An 18,508-nucleotide genomic window follows, 5' to 3' on the forward strand; every position below is an offset into this window, starting at 1 on the left:
AATGAAAACTCCAGGATTTTGTTTTACAGTTCTTTACAACCAAAGGTCCCATTCAGTATGCCATCTTTTCCCACCTTTAAGAGTCTTCTGGTGATGACTTTTGTCTAAGGATTTTTGCTGTAATTAGGGGAAGAAGTAAAATGGAATGTATACTAGTTTTTGTTCAGAACAAGAAGTTCCATTTTGTTAGCATCAAAGATAAAACAGACTGGTAAGTGAAAGGTTAGAAAAATGGGTAGAAATATAACAAAGCAAGTATGGTAGAGTGTTAAAGCATTGGAATCTAGAGGGGAGGTATATATATGTCACCTGTAAAATCCTTTCAACTATAGTGTTTGAAATTTTTCATAAGAAAATGTTGGAAAAAGAAAATCTTTTAGCTAAATTAAAAATGCAGGTGATTTAAAAAAAAATCCATACTATGTAAAGAAAATGAAAAACTTCCTCTGAATGAAAGAGAAACATTAACTGTTCTCTAAATAGTCAACAGATTAACTAAAATGAGAAGCTATTAGATGATAAAGCTCTTTGAAAATGCTCTGGCCAACAGAATGCTACTTATTTTTAGTAGTTTGTTTTGTCCACAGCCTGATCCTTGAGCCTTGTCAACTCTTGTATCTCTTCCCCCCCTTCCCCACAAGAGCAATTCCATCCACTGAAATGCTTAAAGAAGATTCAATGTTGGGAGAGGGCCTAAATTCATTGTTTAGAGAGTAGGCTATGTTGCAACCTAAATCTTTTTTTTTTTTTTTCATGAAAGAACAACTAATTAACACAACTGTGAGTGTTCAATTTGAGGGGAATTTAAGACAGGCTATTGACCTCTTGAGTTAACTCTGAATGTTTTGTTTATGAAGACACAAAGTGCCCACCTTTTATTTTAAGGTCCTACATATGCAAAAACACTTTTCCCACAAAACACAATAGGATGCTTAGCATGCAACACATAGTAAGGTCCTGAAGTAGGACACATTTAAACCTAATTCCTGACTCTACTTACTAACTAAATGGCACTTGGACATTGTCTCTGAAATTCTCTGCATCTTGCTATACCTCCTGTAAAGTGGAGTTGAAATTAAGACTAAATGATGAATGCCAAGTACTTTCCTGGCTACTTACAAAGACATTTAGTGCATACTTTCTTAATTCTAGAGAGTCAAAATGAAAAAAAAAATTGGAGCTACTCTTTTCACACACTAATGAAAATTAATCAAGAATCCTAGCTGGGTGCAATGCTTCAACCTGCTCTCAATATGGCTCAATAGTCTCTTCTATTCTTGTCAGGCTGGCTTAGATTACACTGTGACTCTTCTGTTGCCCAGTGTATTCTGTCGCCAGAAAAAAAGATTGCCAGTAGAGGTTAAGCTCAATGAGTCAGCAACTATCAGAAAGCTCACAGGTTTCTCTTAGGCTTTTTCCTAGAAGAATATTTCACCACAATTTTTCACCTTAACACTATGAAATCTGATGAATAATAATATCTTTCTAGTGGCTAAAATATCCATTTTGATTTATGAAAAGTGACTGGACTTAATTTTTTAGAAACATATTTTGAAGGTCTAAATATGTTGCTAATAATTAGGGCATTTTTATTCTATTATAAAATAAAAATTAATTTAGTAATATATTAACAACATTTGTACACTGCGTTGTATACACGTGTATGTGGCTTTCACTTACATTGGCCTATTAATTCATAAATCAATCAAGAAATCTATTGTTTATTGATACTGAGACTTGAACTCAGGTCCTGAGTGTTGTCCCTAAACTTTCTTGCTCAAGGCTGGCTCTTTGCTACTTGCACCTCAGCTAAATCCAGCTTTTGCTTTTGGATGGTTAATTGCAGTAACAGTCTCACAGACTTTGCTGCCTAGGCTGGGATCCTCTCAGCCCCTTGAGTAATTAGGATTATAGACATATACTACTGGTGCCCTCCTTTTTTTTGATTCTCACAATATCCTTGCCCATGTGCTATTCTTTTTAGTTTTCCTTTTTTATTTTAAAGTGAGATGGGGGTTCTCACTATGCTTCCAAGACTGGTCCCAAATCATGAACTCACTCAAGTGATTTTCCTTCTTCAGCCTCCCAAGCAGTTCAGCTGTGCCACAATGCATAGTTCCATAAGCCACTTTTTCTTTCTTCCTCCCTCCCCCACCAGTATGGGGTTTGAATGAACACACATCACCATTCCAGCCATACTTCATTCCTTTTTACTTTATTTTTCAAACTGTTTTTTTTTTTTTTTTTTCCCGGTTGTGGGGTTTGAACTCTGGGCCTGAGTGCTGTCCCTCAGCTCTTCAGCTCAAGGCTAGCGCTCTACCACTTGAGCTACAGCGCCACTTCCAGTCTTATATTTATGATAACAGGTCTACACTACCACACCAAGCTTTTTATTGGTTGATAAGGGGCTTTACTGACTTTTGCTAAACTACTTTTGGACTAAACTAAAATCTTCAAACAAAAATCTTCATAATCCTAGCCTCCTAATAGCTACCGATTATAGAATTTAGCTATATACTTGGCCATATGCCACTCTTAATCCAACAATTATGCCCTCAATTTAGATAGCTGGCTCTCCATAAAAATCCAATCCGAAATATCCTTTCACTATGCAGAATAAATCCAAAATCTTTCATTCTGCCCTGCTTTCTGCTTCACTTCTGTCTTGTTCTCATTCAGCCAAGTTCTCACCTCTATAATGACTTTACGCATTCACTTCATAGATTAGGGTGTGTCAACTGAACTCTCATCTGGTTCTTATTTCTGGTTTCTCTCCTGAACTATGATGAACATATAGTTTGCCAAGCCAACGCTAGTGATCAATAATATTCCCATACTAGCTGTACATACAACTGAAATGCTTATAGCCTGTATAAGCTTTTAATTCATTCATGATGAGGGTCACAGGGGAATTCCTAAACTAACAAATACATGACAGCCAGGTTCCTTCCATTTCTCTTATTACAATAATAATGGATATTTCCATTTACCTCTGCCTTTGGCTCAGCTGATTCATTAGAGGTATCAAGTTGTTCCTTGGCCTGGGCCATCTGAGTCATCAACCTATCCATGTGGGACTGGATATCTGCCAGTATCTCAGTCACATGAGCTGTGGCCATTGCTTCCTGGATGTCCACTAGATGAAGGGCCTTCTGCTCTTCATCAGCAATCACCTTTTGAACTTTCTTAAACTCTTGCTGTATAAATATTTTCATCTGGTCCCGAGTTACCTACAGAATACAGTGAAAAGAATAAGTAAAAATAATAAGATGAATATACAAAAGGAAGTGCAAAATTATTGCCATATAGTGCTAGTAGCCCTGGCCAAAATATAAATTAAAGTTTCTATCTGATCCTGAAGTCTTGAGTATATTCTTGAACAATCTTCCCCAATACCTTTGATAAATTTCCTGATAGTCTTTTGTTGTTTTCATTGCTTTTATTTTTACACCAGTAATAACTACATTCCTACTTTTAACGCGTGCGTGCGTGCGTGCATGCGTGCGTGCGTGTGTGTGTGTGTGTTGTCCTGGGGCTTGAACTCAGGACCTGGGTGCTGTCCCTAAGCTTTTTTGGTGGTTAATTAGAGATAAGAGTCTCAGACTTTCCTACCTGGGCTGGCTTCGAACTATAATCCTCAGATCTCAGCCTCTGGAGTACGTGGGATTACAGGTGTGAGCAACTGGTGCTAGCTACTTTTAATGGTAACAGATGAGAATGTATAGTAAAAATAATAATTATGCCGGGTGCCAGTGGCTCACACCTATAATCCTAGCTACTCAGGAGGCTGAGATCTGAGGATCGTGGTTCATAGCCAGCCCAGGCAGGAAAGTCTGTGAGACTCTTATCTCCAATAAACCACTAGAAAACCAGAAGTGGTGCTGTGGCTCAAGCGGTAGAGCGCTCATCTTGAGCTAAAGAGCTGAGGGACAGCACCTAGGCCCAGAGTTCAAGCCCCACAACTGACAAAATAATAATAATAATAATAATAATAATAATTCTTGTCTCTCTCATTAACGTTTTGGTACATACTCTCCCGCACTTTTCTGTATGATTAAAAACATGTATGTGTATTATAGTTTTTACATAAATGGATCACAGAGAACAATATGATCTGTTATGCTTTTCTACTCAAAATATTGTTAATACATACAGACAAGCTTCATTTTTCAATTTTTTTTACTATATGCATTATATGTAAGCACACATACTAACACACACATTATTTAACCATTTCTCTTCTCTCCCCTCTCTCTCTGTCTCAATCTCTCTCCAGTACTGGGGCTTGAACTCAGGGCTTAGGCACTGTCCATAAGCCTCTTTTGTTGAGGAGAGTGCTCTTCCACTTGAGCCACAGCACCATTTCTGGCTTTTTCTGAGTAGTTTATTGGAGATGAGCCTCAGACTTTTCTGTCCCAGCTGATTTCAAACTATGATCTTCAGATCTCAGCCTCCTGAGTGGGTGTGAGCCACCAGCGCCCAGCAACCATTTCTCTATTAATGGAAATGCAGGACCTTTCCTGATTTTTACTCTTACAAAAACCCAGTAATAAACACCCATAAATATAATTCTTAATATTTACATATGCATTTTCTTAGAGAACTCTGAAATTATGGAGTCAATTTACAAAAATATTCTGAAAATACCGATACCATCAAACTGCCCTCTAAAAAGGGTGTACCAGTACAGTAGCATTCCTACAAAAATGTATACAAGCAAACATTTCCATATATACTCACCAATACTGGATAGCATAAGCTTTAAAATTTTTACTATCTGATAGATAAGATGGCAAACCAACTAATACACAACTGTAGTTAAGACCAAAGGAGGATATTCTTTTTTTTAAAAAAACAGACTAACAAGCTTTATTTGGGATTGAAGGCTGAGAAGTGCAACCAAGTCTCCTTCAGCATGGCTGTAGGGAGAAATGCCACACCCTTATAAAACTAGGGCTCTTTAAATGTTAGGAAGAAAGGGTGAAGTCAGGGGGGATGATGGAAGTGGGTGGATGAGAAATGTTATTTTGACTGAGGAGTTTCAAGGTCTCAACAGCCTGTTAGTCAGGGGCATCAGCAAAAGTGCAGGCTAATTTGTTCAGGGGGATGGGGAGGGAAGATGTTCATCAGGGTCTGCAGCATGGACAATTCTAAGCTATAGGGGGGTGGGGTGGTCCGTGGTGAGTACTTCCATCAAACAAGGGGAAGGGGGTGCTGTTGTTTTTATCTGGCTACTTCCTGCTGATGTGGACAAGGAGGCAAACAGGAGTCTCATGCTTTCAGAGTCAGGACTTAAACTTTTGAGCAGAAAAGATGGCTTTGACATGATGCTCCGTTGCTACCCCAGAAACAAGTGTTATTTAATTGGTCAGGAACTTCTCTGTGGGTCTGACTTGAATGCTACAGAGGATTAAATCTGTAGTAACAAAAGAAATTAAGAGTAGTAATGATCCAAGTTTGAAATAACAACTTTTTATACAATTTAGTTATTTACTAATTAAGACTGACAGCATTGTAAATGCCACTAGGTCTTTTACAAAGAGGAACACATGGATGTAGGCTTGTTGTTTTTCCCAGCTTTGTATCCAAGGTAGCTTATATATTTGGGGAGTACAGATAGTACTAACAATAGTTTTACATCAGTGTATTAATTTTGATCTTAGGAAAAAAATCTTAGATCAGTTTTAAATTACAAACAATCACATGCCAATTTTACCATTTTATAATTTGTCTTATAAAATTCAACACATATATCAGCCTCTACTGACACTATCTACTACTTTAAATGAACATTCTGTGGTTTGTCTTCATCTCTCCCTTTTTTTCCATTTGGAACAAACATTGCAGACAATTCTTACTTCCTAAATCCTTTTGTCTCTAAAGGAAACCATTTATCTGTTTCCTCAACTCTCTTTCCAAAACCTTTCTTTATACTGTTTTGTAAGTTCTGTCTTATAAAACTTAACATAATACTGACAACATCCTCCACTTATACCATCTGCTATTTCCTTGAACATTCTGTAGTTTGTCTTCATTTCTCCCTTCTGAGCAAACAATTAAGACAATTCTTTCTAAGACAAATTCATTCTTTCTTTTATTGTAAAGGTGATGTGGGGGGGGGGACGGTTACAGTTTCCTTACATAAGTAAGGAAATATGTACAATTCTTGTCAAACATTGTTATCCCCTCTCTTGTTTTCTCCTGCTATCCTTCCCACCAGAATCCCTTCCCTCTCAAGTTGTAAAGTTCATTTCCAACATAGTGTCTTGTGAGTATCACTGTTGCATTGTTCACCCTTTGCCCTTTGTCTCATCATTTCTGTGATTCCCCTTCCCATTCCCAAATCAGATAAAGTTATATACAATACAAAGGGTACCAAAATAAAAAACAGTGACAATAGAGAGTAAACTAATGGGAAAATAAAAAATGAAAGAAAAAAGAAATAACTTCATACAGTATACTAAGACCCCAAAACACCCTTGTCTCCATATCTTATAGTTCATTTCAATTAGCATAAGTTTATAAGGTCATATTATATGTACATGACTATTGAGCTATTGTGATCCTCTGCTAGGACTATCCTAAACATATAGTAATTATTACATATGAGGTAAACCAGTCAGCCTAAGTTTCTTTGGGTCTGGTTTACTTCCCTTAATTTAATTTTTTCCAAGTTTTTCCATTTCCTTATGAATGGGGCAATGTCATTCTTTTGGATGGAAGCATAGAATTCCATTGTGTATATATACCACATTTTCTTGATCCATTCATCCACTGAGGGGCAGCTGGACTGATTCCATATCTTGGCTACAAGAAATAACGCTGCAGTGAACATAGTTGTGCTGGTAGTTTTAGTGTGGCCCGGTCTGTAGTCATTTGGGTAAATGCCCAGGAGTGGACTTGTTGGATCACAGGGGAGCTCTATGTTTAGCCATTTGAGGAACCTCCATGCTGCTTTCTAGAATGGATGAACAAGTTTATATTCCCACCAACACTGTAGTAGCGTTCCCTTTTGGCCATATCCCACCAGCATTTGTTATTAATTTTCTTGATTATAGCCATTCTAACTGAGGTGAGGTGGAATCTCAATGTTGTTTTGATTTGCATTTCTTTTATAGCCAGAGAGAGGTATTGAACATTTCTACATGTGTCTATTAGCCATTCTTATTTCCTCTTCAGAGAAGTCTCTCTTTAAGTGTTTAGCCCACTTATTAATGGAGTGGTTGTTTCTTTCAGGATTTATTTTTTTGGGAGGGTTAATTTTTTGAGCTCTAGTATTTTTGATATGAGGTCCTTGTCAGTTGCATAAATAGTAAAGATCTTCTCTCAATCTATGTGCTTTCTATTTGTCTTGCTAGCTATGTCCTTTGCCATGCAGAAGCTCTGCAGTTCAATGCAATCCCATATATCCAGCCTGTCTTTGATTTGTTGTGTTTCTGGGTCTTTACTGAGAAAGTTTAGACCTGTGCCAAGGAGCTCTAGTATTTCCCCTATTCCTTCCTATAATATTTTCAGGGTATCTGATTTTACATTGAGGTCTTCGATCCATTTGGAGCTGATTCTGGTACAGGGTGATGTATCAGGATCCAATTTCAATTTTCTACACATATACAGTCAATTCTGCCAGCACCATTTTCTGAAGAGGCTGTCTTTCTTCTATCCTGGTTTTCTTTGGTTCCCAAAGATTAGGTGGCCATAGGTCAGTGGGTTCATTTCAAGGTCTTCAATTTTATTCCACTGGCCCTGGGGGCATGTTTTTGCTTAGCTTTTCCACACAAGGCTGGGGTTCTACCACTTCCAGATTGTTTGCTGGTTAACTGGAGATAAGAAGAGTCTCATATACTTTTCTGCCTGGGCTAGCTTTGAACCACAATCCTCAAATCTCAGTCTCCTTATTATATTATAGGTCTGAGCCACCAGTGCTGGGGAGTTTTATGAGTTTTTTTTTTGGGGGGGGGGTCTGGTCGTGGGGCCTGAACACTGGGCCTGGGTGCTGTCCCTCAGCTCAAGGCTAGTGCTCTACCACTTGAGCCACAGCGCCACTTCCGACTTTTTTCTTTTTGTTTATGTGGTGCTGAGGAATCAAACCCAGAGCCTCAGGCATGTAAGGCAAGCGCTCTACCACTGAGCCACCTTCCCAGCCCCATTTTATGAGTTTTAAACACCTATACCTATATAACTGAGACAGATAGAGGCAAGGAAGAGGCAGAACTATAGATAGAAGGAGAAAAGTCAGAAGAGGACAAAAACAACTTGAGACATAGAAGACCACATATTTATTATCCCTTCCTTTATAGATAAGGTAAGGGACACAGCAGTGAATGTACAGGAAAGGAAAAGATTCTAACCTTATTGTTCTCTGTTCATATTATATATAGTCTGTCAGGAAAACTTAGGCAATAAAACTGAGAAAGAGAAAGGCTGGAGGTGGAGGGAGACCATTGTAAAGTAGCTTGATTAAGCAGCTTTTAATACCGCCATAAGAATGCCAACACAAAAGAAGGCCTCTATGACATATATCCACTGATATGGCAAGTATGAGGTAGCATAAGCCCTTAGGAGTCATGTCTCTACAGGTACTCTCCCTGGTGCTACAGATGAGGGAAGGGGGAGTAATAGATATTATTGTCCTGGCAAGTTCTGTATCAGATGGAGAACTATAACTTGTGTCCACATAATTCCTTTTTATTTTTAGTGTATGTATTTCAGGGCTGTTATGCTTTATTGTTTATCATTTATTGACACACCTCTATCTACCCTTGAAAATACTAACTAGAAAGTGTTCAGCAAGAGATGAACTTTTCTGAGTGCCTGGGAATCTCTCTAAATATTGTTAATGGCTCCTAGTGAGCAAAAATGGAGATCATAATTAAAACTGACTACAGTCTATTTTATTAGATATTGCATACACATGCAGTTAAATATTAGGAAGCTACATCTCAGTCAGGAAAACTGTGGACCAGAGGGCAGTAGGTGAATTAATACTAGGCTTTAAAAAATAAAATTTCTATTTCCTACTGCTTTCCATATGTTTTTCAACATGACACATATTTTATACAGAGAAGACTGCAAAAAAGACTTGAAGGCAGAATAATTTACTCTATAAACCCTTTACACCTACTCTCATTCTCTATTAATTAACAAATGGATATTTTCCAATCTAGTTCAAAACTGTAAGAGCTTCTGGGTCATAGCATTCATTTAAATTCAAATCTAGGAAAAAAAATTCCCTCGGAGATGGGGTATGTGGAAGGATGAATTTTCTGGAACAGGACTCCTGCTTTAAAAATCCACTTTCAGGGTCAATTTATCTTGTCATCAGAATTCCATTCTGATTGAAAACTTTACAGTTCTCCAAAAGCTCTTTCTTCATGTTGCTGCTATCTAGAAACCTCTGACATCATTTTCAAGTAGGTTTCTTGGGATTTCTTCCATTTGCTCTACAAATCCTCAAAAGTAAGTGTAATATCTTATATTCCTGACTACACATGATTTTATATAAAGGAGAAAATTCTACATACTCTGAGAACAGAGGAAGCTCAAAGTACAACCGAATGGCGAGGCTACTGATGAGAAATTTTCTTTTCATACAATGTTAACTAGTAATTGTCAAGCTGTTTTAAAGGCAAAGACTTTAATGTGGGACTTCAAAATATAGTAAAACCCAAAACAGAACTATTCCGATTAAAAGAAAAATCTGCCCTTCATCTTTCAAGTAGTAGGGCAGTGACAGGGTTTGAGTATGAAGTTTGTCCCACAGGCTCTAGGGTTGAATGCTTAGTCCCCAACTGGTGGTGCTATTTTGGGAGGTGATGAGAACTGTAAGAGTGGGGCCTAATTCAAGGATCCCTTTCTGATGGCTTCAGGTTCTTTGCATTCACTTCTTCCTAATAGAGATGCTTCTGCACTTAACAATACACTTTTCTTGTTCTACTTGAATGTTATTCCCAGGTGAAATCTTAGGATAGAGGAATTTACAACGGAAGAGTTAAATTTTTTTTTTTTTTTTTTTTCAAGCAGGAACTCGTTTATTAGCACATAGCAAGCACTTTTTATTTTTTTATTTTTTTTTTTATTTTTTTTTTTTTTTAGGTTTTTTTTTTTTTTTTTTTTTAATTTTTTTTATTGTAGAGATACTATACAGAGGGTTACAGTTACATGAGTGAGGTAATGAGTACACTTCCACTTCCTCTTGAACATTGTTACCCCCTCCATTGTTTTCCCCCTACCATCCCCTCCCTCCCTCCCTTCCCCAAGGTTCTTTTTTTTTTTTTTTTTTTGATCGTGATTAAGTGATTACTTAATTTCCGGAAATTCACAGTATTGTGGAATAATGATGCTCATTTAAAGTCACAAGTTCATTCTAACTTTCCTGGAGCAAATTGTCTATCACAGTCTGTAATATATAACGGTGCTCATATGTTATATACCATATATGTGATCAGCAGCATGGGGATATTTAGTAGTGGTTCAACCAGATGAGTGGGAGTTCTTTGTTTCTTAAGTCCTGTTAGTTTTGTCATATCACCTAACATTTTGGATTCATCATCCACTTATCAGGGAGACCATGTACTGTTTGTCTCTTCGTTCTTGGCTTACCTCGCTCAACATGATTCCTTCTAGCTCCATCCATTTCCCTGCAAATGCCATTATTTTGTCATTTCTAATGGCTGCATAATATTCCATTGTGTATAGATACCACAATTTTTGGATCCATTCATCTGTGGTGGGGCATCTAGGTTGTTTCCATATCCTAGCTATTGCGAACAGTGCTGCAATAAACATGGAGGTGCACGTGTCCTTGTATATTGGTTCCTGTTGTTCAGGGTAGATGCCTAGAAGTGGTATGACTGGGTCGTAAGGGAGGTCAATCTTTAGCTTTCTAAGGACCCTCCAGACTGCTTTCCAAAGTGGTTGTATGAGTGTACATTCCCACCAGCAGTGTAATAGCGTTCCTCGTTCTCCACATCCCCTCCAGCATTTGTCGTTGGCTGATTTGTGGATGTGGGACATTCTGACTGGGGTAAGGTGGTATCTCAGGGTTGTCTTTATTTGCATTTCCTTCACCACCAGGGATGATGAACATTTCCTCATGTGTTTCTTTGCCATTTTTATTTCTTCATTTGAGAAGTCCCTCTTTAGTTCCCTTGCCCATTTAGTAATTGGTGTGTTGGGTTTGGGAGGGATTAGTTTCTTGAGTTCCCTGTATATACAGGATGTTAACCCCTTGTCTGATATATTGCTGGTAAATATTTTTTCCCAATTAGTTGGTTGTCTTTCTAGCTTGGTTGCGATAGCTTTATCTGTGCAGAAGCTTTTTATTTTAAGGTAGTCCCATTTGTCGAGTCTCTCTCCAATTTGTTGTGACCCTGGGACTCTGTTCAGGAAGTTCCTTCCTGTGCCTATTAGTTCAAGTGTCTCTCCTACTCTGTCCTGCAGTAGTTTCAGAGATTCAGGTTTAATGTTAAGGTCTTTAATCCATTTTGAGTTGATGTTGGTGCATGGTGATAGGCTGGGGTCCACTTTTAGTTTTCTGCATGTGGCTGCCCAGTTTTCCCAGCACCAGCGGTTGAAGAGGCTGTGTTTCTTCCATTGTATGTCTTTGGCTCCTTTGTCGAATATCAGCTGGCTGTAGGCCTGTGGATTTATTTCTGGATCTTCTATTCTGTTCCATTGGTCTTCGGGTCTGTTTTTGTGCCAGTACCATGCTGTCTTTGTTATTATAGCTCTGTAGTAGAGTTTGAAGTTCGGCATGGATAGCCCTCCCATATTGTCTTTATCCCCTAGAATTGTTTTGGCTATTCTAGGTCTTTTGTTGTTCCATATGAATTTTTGGACTGTTTTCTGTATTTCAGTGATGTACGTCATTGGGATTTTAATAGGAATTGCGTTGAATTTGTATATTAGTTTTGGAAGTATTACCATCTTTACTATATTAAGTCGGCCTATCCAGGAGCATGGGAGGTCTTTCCATTTCCTAGTGTCTTCTGCAATTTCTTTCTTTAACTTTTTATAGTTCTCATTAAATAGTTCTTTTACATCTTTGGTTAGGTTAATTCCTAAATATTTTATTTTTCGGGAGGTTATTGTGAATGGGGTTGCTCCCTTTATTTCCCTCTCTTCCTGTACATTATCAGTGTATAGGAAGGCAACTGATTTTTGTGGGTTTATTTTGTATCCTGCTATTTTGCCAAAGTGATTTATGATTTCTAAGAGTTTGGGGATGGAGTTTTTGGGATCGTGGAGGTATAGTATCATGTCGTCTGCAAAAAGGGATAGTTTAACTTCTTCTTTTCCTATGAGGATCCCTTTAATATCTTTTTCTTGCCTTATTGCCCTGGCTAAGGGTTCTAGGACTATATTGAAGAGGAGTGGAGACAGTGGGCATCCTTGCCTTGTTCCTGATTTTAGGAGAATTGGTTGTAGCTTTTCCCCATTAAGTATAATATTGGCTATTGGTCTGTCATAAATGGCTTTTATTGTTTTTAGAAATGTTCCTTCTATTCCTATTTTCTCCAGAGCTTTTAGCATGAATGAATGTTGAATTTTGTCAAAGGCCTTTTCTGCATCTGTAGCGATAATCATGTGATTCTTGACCTTGGCTCTGTTGATATGTTGGATTACATTTATTGACTTACGTATGTTAAACCATCCCTGTGTCTCTGGGATGAAGCCTACCTGGTCATAGTGAATTATTTTTTTTTATGTGTTTCTGGATTCTGTTAGCTAGAATCTTGTTAAGGATCTTTGCATCTGTGTTCATCAAGGAGATTGGCCTGTAATTCTCCTTTTTGGTTGGGTCTTTGCCTGGTTTGGGGATGAGTGTGATATTGGCTTCGTAGAATGAGTTTGGGATAGCTCCTTCCTTCTCTGTTTCTCCGAAGAGCTTGAGGAGTATGGGTATTAGTTCTTGTTTAAAGGTCTTATAGAATTCTGCTGTGAATCCATCTGGTCCTGGGCTTTTTTTTGTTGGAAGACTTTTGATAGCTTCCTGTATCTCATTATAGGATATTGGCTTATTTAATTGGTTAACTTCTTCTTTGCTCAGTTTGGGCAACTTGTATTTCTCTAAAAATGCATCCATTTCTGCCCGATTTTCTTCCTTTAGAGAGTATAGCTTTTGAAAGTAGTCTGTTAGAATTGTTTGGATATCTTGGGTACGTGTGGTGATGTTTCCCGTGGCATCCCTAATCCTATTAATATGGGTTTCCTCTCTTCTTTTTTTAATTAATCTAGCCAATGGGCCATCAATTTTGTTTATTTTTTCAAAGAACCAGCTTTTTGTTTGGTTTATTTTGGTTATGGTTTTCTGATTTTCTAATTGGTTAATCTCTGCTTTTAATTTGGTTATCTGGCTTCTTCTAGTAGCTTTAGGTTCCATTTTTTCCTGTTTTTCTAGCTGTTTTAATTGCAACATGAGGTTATTTACTTGGTCTGTCTCCATTCTCTTGATGTGGGCACTGAGGGCAATAAATTTGCCCCTCAGGACTGCTTTTGCTGTGTCCCACAAGTTTCTTTGTGAGGTGTTTTCATTTTCATTGAGTTGTAGGAAGTGCTTTATTTCTTCTCTGATCTCTTCTGTTATCCAGGCATTGTTAAGGAGTGTGCTGTTCAATTTCCATGTATTGGAGAAATTTCTGCGGTATGCTTTGTTATTGAGAGCTAGCTTGATTCCACTGTGGTCAGATAGGATACAGGGGATTATGTCGATCCCTTTGTATTTGCTTAAGTTCCTTGCATGAACTATGATATGGTCTATTTTGGAGAAAGTTCCGTGAGCTGCTGAGAAGAATGTGTACTGTGTTGTTTTAGGGTGAAATACTCGGTAGATGTCAGTTAATTCCGCTTGAAGTATGGCCTCTCTTAATTCGGTAGCTTCTTTGCCAATCCTCTGGTTGGTAGACCTGTCCTTTGGTGAGAGTGGTGTGTTAAAGTCTCCTAGTATTATCGTATTGGGATCTATTTTATTCTGTAAGTTTGAGAGCATTTGTTTGACATATCTGGGTGCACCAATATTTGGGGCATATAAGTTGATGATGGTTATATCCTCCTCTTGGATTGTTCCCTTTATTAATATGTAGTGTCCGTCCTTGTCTTTCTGTACTGATTTTAATGAAAAGTTTATTTTGTCAGATATCAGGATAGCTACACCTGCTTTCTTACTGGGGGCGTTTGATTGGTAGATCCTTTTCCACCCCTTCACTCTGAGTTTGTTTGTATGTTTGGCTGAGAGGTGGGTCTCCTGAAGGCAACAGATGGATGGGTCTTGTTTTCTTATCCAGTCCTCAGTTCGTTTTCTTTTAATTGGCGAATTCAGCCCATTTATATTAAGAGAAAGTATAGAGAGATGCATTGTTGTCCCTGCCATTCCGTTTTCCTAAGTTTTTCTTTTTTCCTTTCCTCCTGTGCTTGCTCAGTTAGACTTTGAGTAATGCCTGTTTGGGGCAGGCCCCAGTTCCTGGCTGCTTTCTTCAGGTTGTGTCCCCCCTCTTAGAATTCTTTGTAATGCTGGCTTAATGTTTATGTATTCATTTAGTTTTTCTTTGCTATTAAAAGTTTTCAGTTCTCCATCAAATGTGAATGCTAGCTTTGCCGGGTAGATCAGTCTGGGTTGGCAGTTATTGGCTCTCAGGGCTCGTATGGTGCTTTCCCAGGCTTTTCTTGCATTCATTGTTTGTGTGGAGAGATCTGCAGTAATTCTTATTTTTTTCCCATTGTAGTATAGCTCCTTCTTCATTTTTGCTGCATGCAGGATTGTTTCCTTATTATTCAGATCTATCATTTTTACTATAATGTGTCTAGAAGTGTTTCTCCTGGGGTCTTGCTTGTTGGGTGTTCGATAAGCTTTTGTGATGTAGTTAAGATGGTCGTTTTTGAGGTGGGGAAAATTTTCATTGATTATCTTGTTAAATAGGTGTTGCATTCCCTTGCTCTGGAATTCCTCACCTTCGTCCACTCCAATTATGCGAAGGTTAAATTTTTTAGCATTATCTGCTTGCTCTTGAATATCCCTTTGGTTTAATTTGAGTAATTTTTCCATATCTGTCACTTTTTGGTCCAGTTGGTGTATTCTGTCTTCTGTATCTGACACTCGACCTTCCATTTCATTCACTCTGTTGACAGTGGCGTCTATTGTGGTTTGCATGGAGGAAATGGATCCCTTTATGGATTCAATGTTGGTTCTCAGAGTACTGATCTCACCTCTCAATGAGGTATGCATTACCTCTAATTTGGCGTTTATCTCACTTCTTATTGAGGTTTGTGCAGCTTCTATTTTTGCATGCATCTCTTGTTTGATACCCTGTATCTCTTTGGATAGTTCATCCTTGTGCTCTTTCAATTTCTGATAAATTTCTCGCTTTATTTCTTGAGTCATTGCCTCCAGCAACCCTTGGAAGTAGCCTTTGTCTTCCATTCCTGCTTTGCTCCCACTGGGGCTCTCCCCTGTGTGGCTGCTGGCTTTTGAGGTGAGCTTGCTGTCCTGGGTGGTAGTAAACCTTGTGATTTTTCTCTGTGATTTTCGCATGGAGGTTCAGGAGACTGCTCTTCAATTTTGTTTTGGTGTGTCTGTCTTTGCTTGGTTGCTGATTCTGTATTGGTAGAGAGAGTCTGTGCCTGATCTGGGTTCTGTTGGGAGCCTATTTCCAGCTGCTATTCTGACTTACTTAGGATTCTCAGCTCTCTGCTGTAGATTGCTGACAGTTCCCGCCTTTGGAAGGGTTGAGCAGCCTAGACTGCTTGTGTTTGCTCCTACGGGTGCTCTTGTGAAGAACAGATGCTCTGGATGCACTCTCCCAAATGCTGGAGTCTGCTATGGGCTCCTGATGTGTTTTTGTTTATTTGTTTTGGGCTGGTTGTGGGCTTGAACTCTAGGTTTGGGTGCTGTCCCTCAGCTTTTCAGCTCAAGGCTGGCACCCTACCGTTTGAGCCACAGCACCACTTCTGACCCTTTTTGCTTTTGTGATGCTGAGGAATCAGATGCAGGGCCTCATACATCCAAGACTATCACTCTATTGCTGAGCCGCCTTAACAGTCTGAGCTCCTGCTTACTATCAGGTGCTGGCAGCCTGTGTTGCCCAATTCCCAGTCTAGGGTATATGGGTGGAGTTTTGGTGGGGTTTGGGCTTCTCTTGTCCTGGGCCTCCAGGTCTTTTGTTGTCACAGGCGTGCTTCCCGGGGGAGTGTTGTTTCCTGGTTTTCTCCCCTCTGTTGAGGCGTATGCTCAGCTTTTTACTTCAATTGGGAGGAGTTGGTTGTGTTGTTCAGGTGCCGGATCCCCGGGCTTGGTTCCGGCCCCAGCCTGGAGCGCGCTTGTTAGGCCTGTGCTGATGTGTATACCCCCTAGGTTATACAGCCTGGGGGACACAGTTCAAATTTCTTCTACTGTTGGTAGTCTTGACCCAGGGGCGCTGTTCCTGGCTTGGGCATTTAAGCTCCCTTCCAGGGGTGCTCTTGCTCTAGCCTGGCCAGCTGAGTGTGCTCCACGGGCTGGTGGAGCTCTCAAACAGTTCCCAGTTTTAGTGGGTCCTGTGGTCCGGGTGCTGGGGTAGGGAGTCTAGGTCAGGGTCTGGGGATTCCCTCCAGCTCTGGTCTCCCTTGAGGGATACACTTCCCCTGTGGGGTACTCACCCTGGAGCTGGTTGTTTCTGTGTGGTGTAGGTCGTCAGTTGTTGTTGCAATCCGGGCTGGGTTGGGCGGTGGTGGCTCTGTGTGATTCTTTTCTGTCTCTGCCTCTGTCGAAGCTGTTGGGTCAAGAGTGTCCACGCTCAGGCAGCTTCTTCTCGGTACCTCTGGGGCCCAAGTGACCCCGCCGGGTTGTTGCGATCGTGATCGGGCGGGTGGGTGGTCTGCAGACAGGACCCTTTGTCGCGCCGAGCCGCTTTGGCGGGATGGAACCTCTCTGCTCGGGTGGAGAGTGCTGGATCGTTGCGATCGCGATCCGGCGGGCCGGGTGGTCTGCCGCAGGTCCTTTTGTCACTCTGCTGATGCCGAGCGACTTTGGCGGGATGGAGCCTCTCTGCTCGGGTGGAGAGTGAGGGGTGGGGGTGGGATCCTCGTGGAGACTCCCGGCTGGTAGGTTTCTCTGTTCCTGGTGATCTGCTGTTCTGCAAATCAGTACCAGATGTTCTGAAAGTGGCCCCCTGTGTCTCTGCTGTTTCTCTGGGGCTCCCACAGCCCCCGCCGGGCCGGCTGGCCGGCGGCTTGGCGCGCTGCCGCGCGGCCAGTAAAGGTTGGGGGAGGGGTCTTCGCTTTTCTCTGTTTTGAAATTCTTTTCCTCTTTCTTTTTTGTTATTCTCCGCCTCTGGTTTTTCTCTGAGTGTTCGTCTTTTTGTTGTTGTCGGTCTCTTGGGGAGATTAAGCGTTGGAACTCGAACTCTCTTTTTGGTTGGAGAGAGCTGTGGCGTTTCCCTACTGCCCCGTCGCCATCTTGGTCCCCCCTTGGAAGAGTTAAATTTTACTTGTATTTACTATTTCCAAGCTAGACCAAACCCAAGAGACATGCAGACTGGTACTTTACATATGAATAATTAATTTAACACATAAAACTTTGAATTAAGCTTGTACTTAAAAACAACACTCACTTGATGTACTTGACATGAGCTGAAAGCTATTAACTCCTAGTTATCTGGCCTATTGGAAACCAAGGTTATTTTCCTTTATTAAAATTAGAGGCATAAAAACAACAAGCCTAATTACTAGAAGGCACCATGGTTTAGGTATGAAATAAATAGCCATTATTAGTGAACTAAACTGATTATTTTCCAGACTAAGAAAATTATTATGCACCCTGGAAACAAAGCAGCCACAAACTTTGAACATCTTATCACCAACATTCTCAGTGATGTCATTCTTATGACCTATTTAGAAACCTGATTTGCTTTAGTTTAACAAGGGGATTTTGAGAATGGTAGAGAAAAACATACATTAAAATGAACACTCATCTCTTCCTTAAATTATCTTTCTCATCTTCATTAGAAGCCTCAGTTGCCATTTGTATGTTCTTCACTTTCATAAGCCCCATTTTGTTAAGAGTATCATGCGATCTCTAACTCAGTTATCCAATTAGTTACTTCAAGTGTCCACTCAATGATAGCATTTATTGATGCGATTGGTAGTTATTTCTATTGTAAAAGACAATAATAAAAACAGGAAGATAAGCAGAGTGGCTATCTTAGAAGAATGAGATTTGCTTTTCATTTCAATTGGGTAAGGCAGGGGTGAATGTAAAGCTTTGTGCACAGCAAGCATGCATGGTAAGCATACACTCTTGAGTAATAACCTACAAACCCATCCCTTCAACAAAAATTTTCTGCAATTATATTGCAATATCCATTTTTAAACCATTTTAAGAAGAAACATGGAGCCGGGCTCCAGTGGCTCATGCCTGTAACCCTAGCTACTCAGGAGGCCGAGATCTGAGGATCATGATTCAAAGCCAGCCTGGGCAGGAAAGTCCATGAGACTCGTATCTCCAATAAATCACTAGAAAACCAGAAGTGGTGCTGTG

At 39.8% G+C, this 18,508-nt stretch overlaps 1 protein-coding gene across 1 annotated transcript in view; it reads right to left on the reverse strand.

The window, feature by feature from the left end:
- The window catches only part of Trim44 (tripartite motif containing 44), a 104,347-nt gene that overhangs the window by 52,026 nt on the left and 33,813 nt on the right, over positions 1–18,508 (reverse strand). The window contains exon 3 of the mRNA XM_070032588.1: positions 2,991–3,230. Within this exon, the coding sequence (XP_069888689.1) occupies positions 2,991–3,230 (240 nt within the window). The remainder of the gene's footprint in view (positions 1–2,990; positions 3,231–18,508) is intronic.

Source organism: Dipodomys merriami, unplaced genomic scaffold, assembly GCF_024711535.1.
Source record: "Dipodomys merriami isolate MVZ:Mamm:240054 unplaced genomic scaffold, mDipMer1.0.p SCAF_21, whole genome shotgun sequence".
Lineage (NCBI taxonomy): Eukaryota > Metazoa > Chordata > Mammalia > Rodentia > Heteromyidae > Dipodomys > Dipodomys merriami.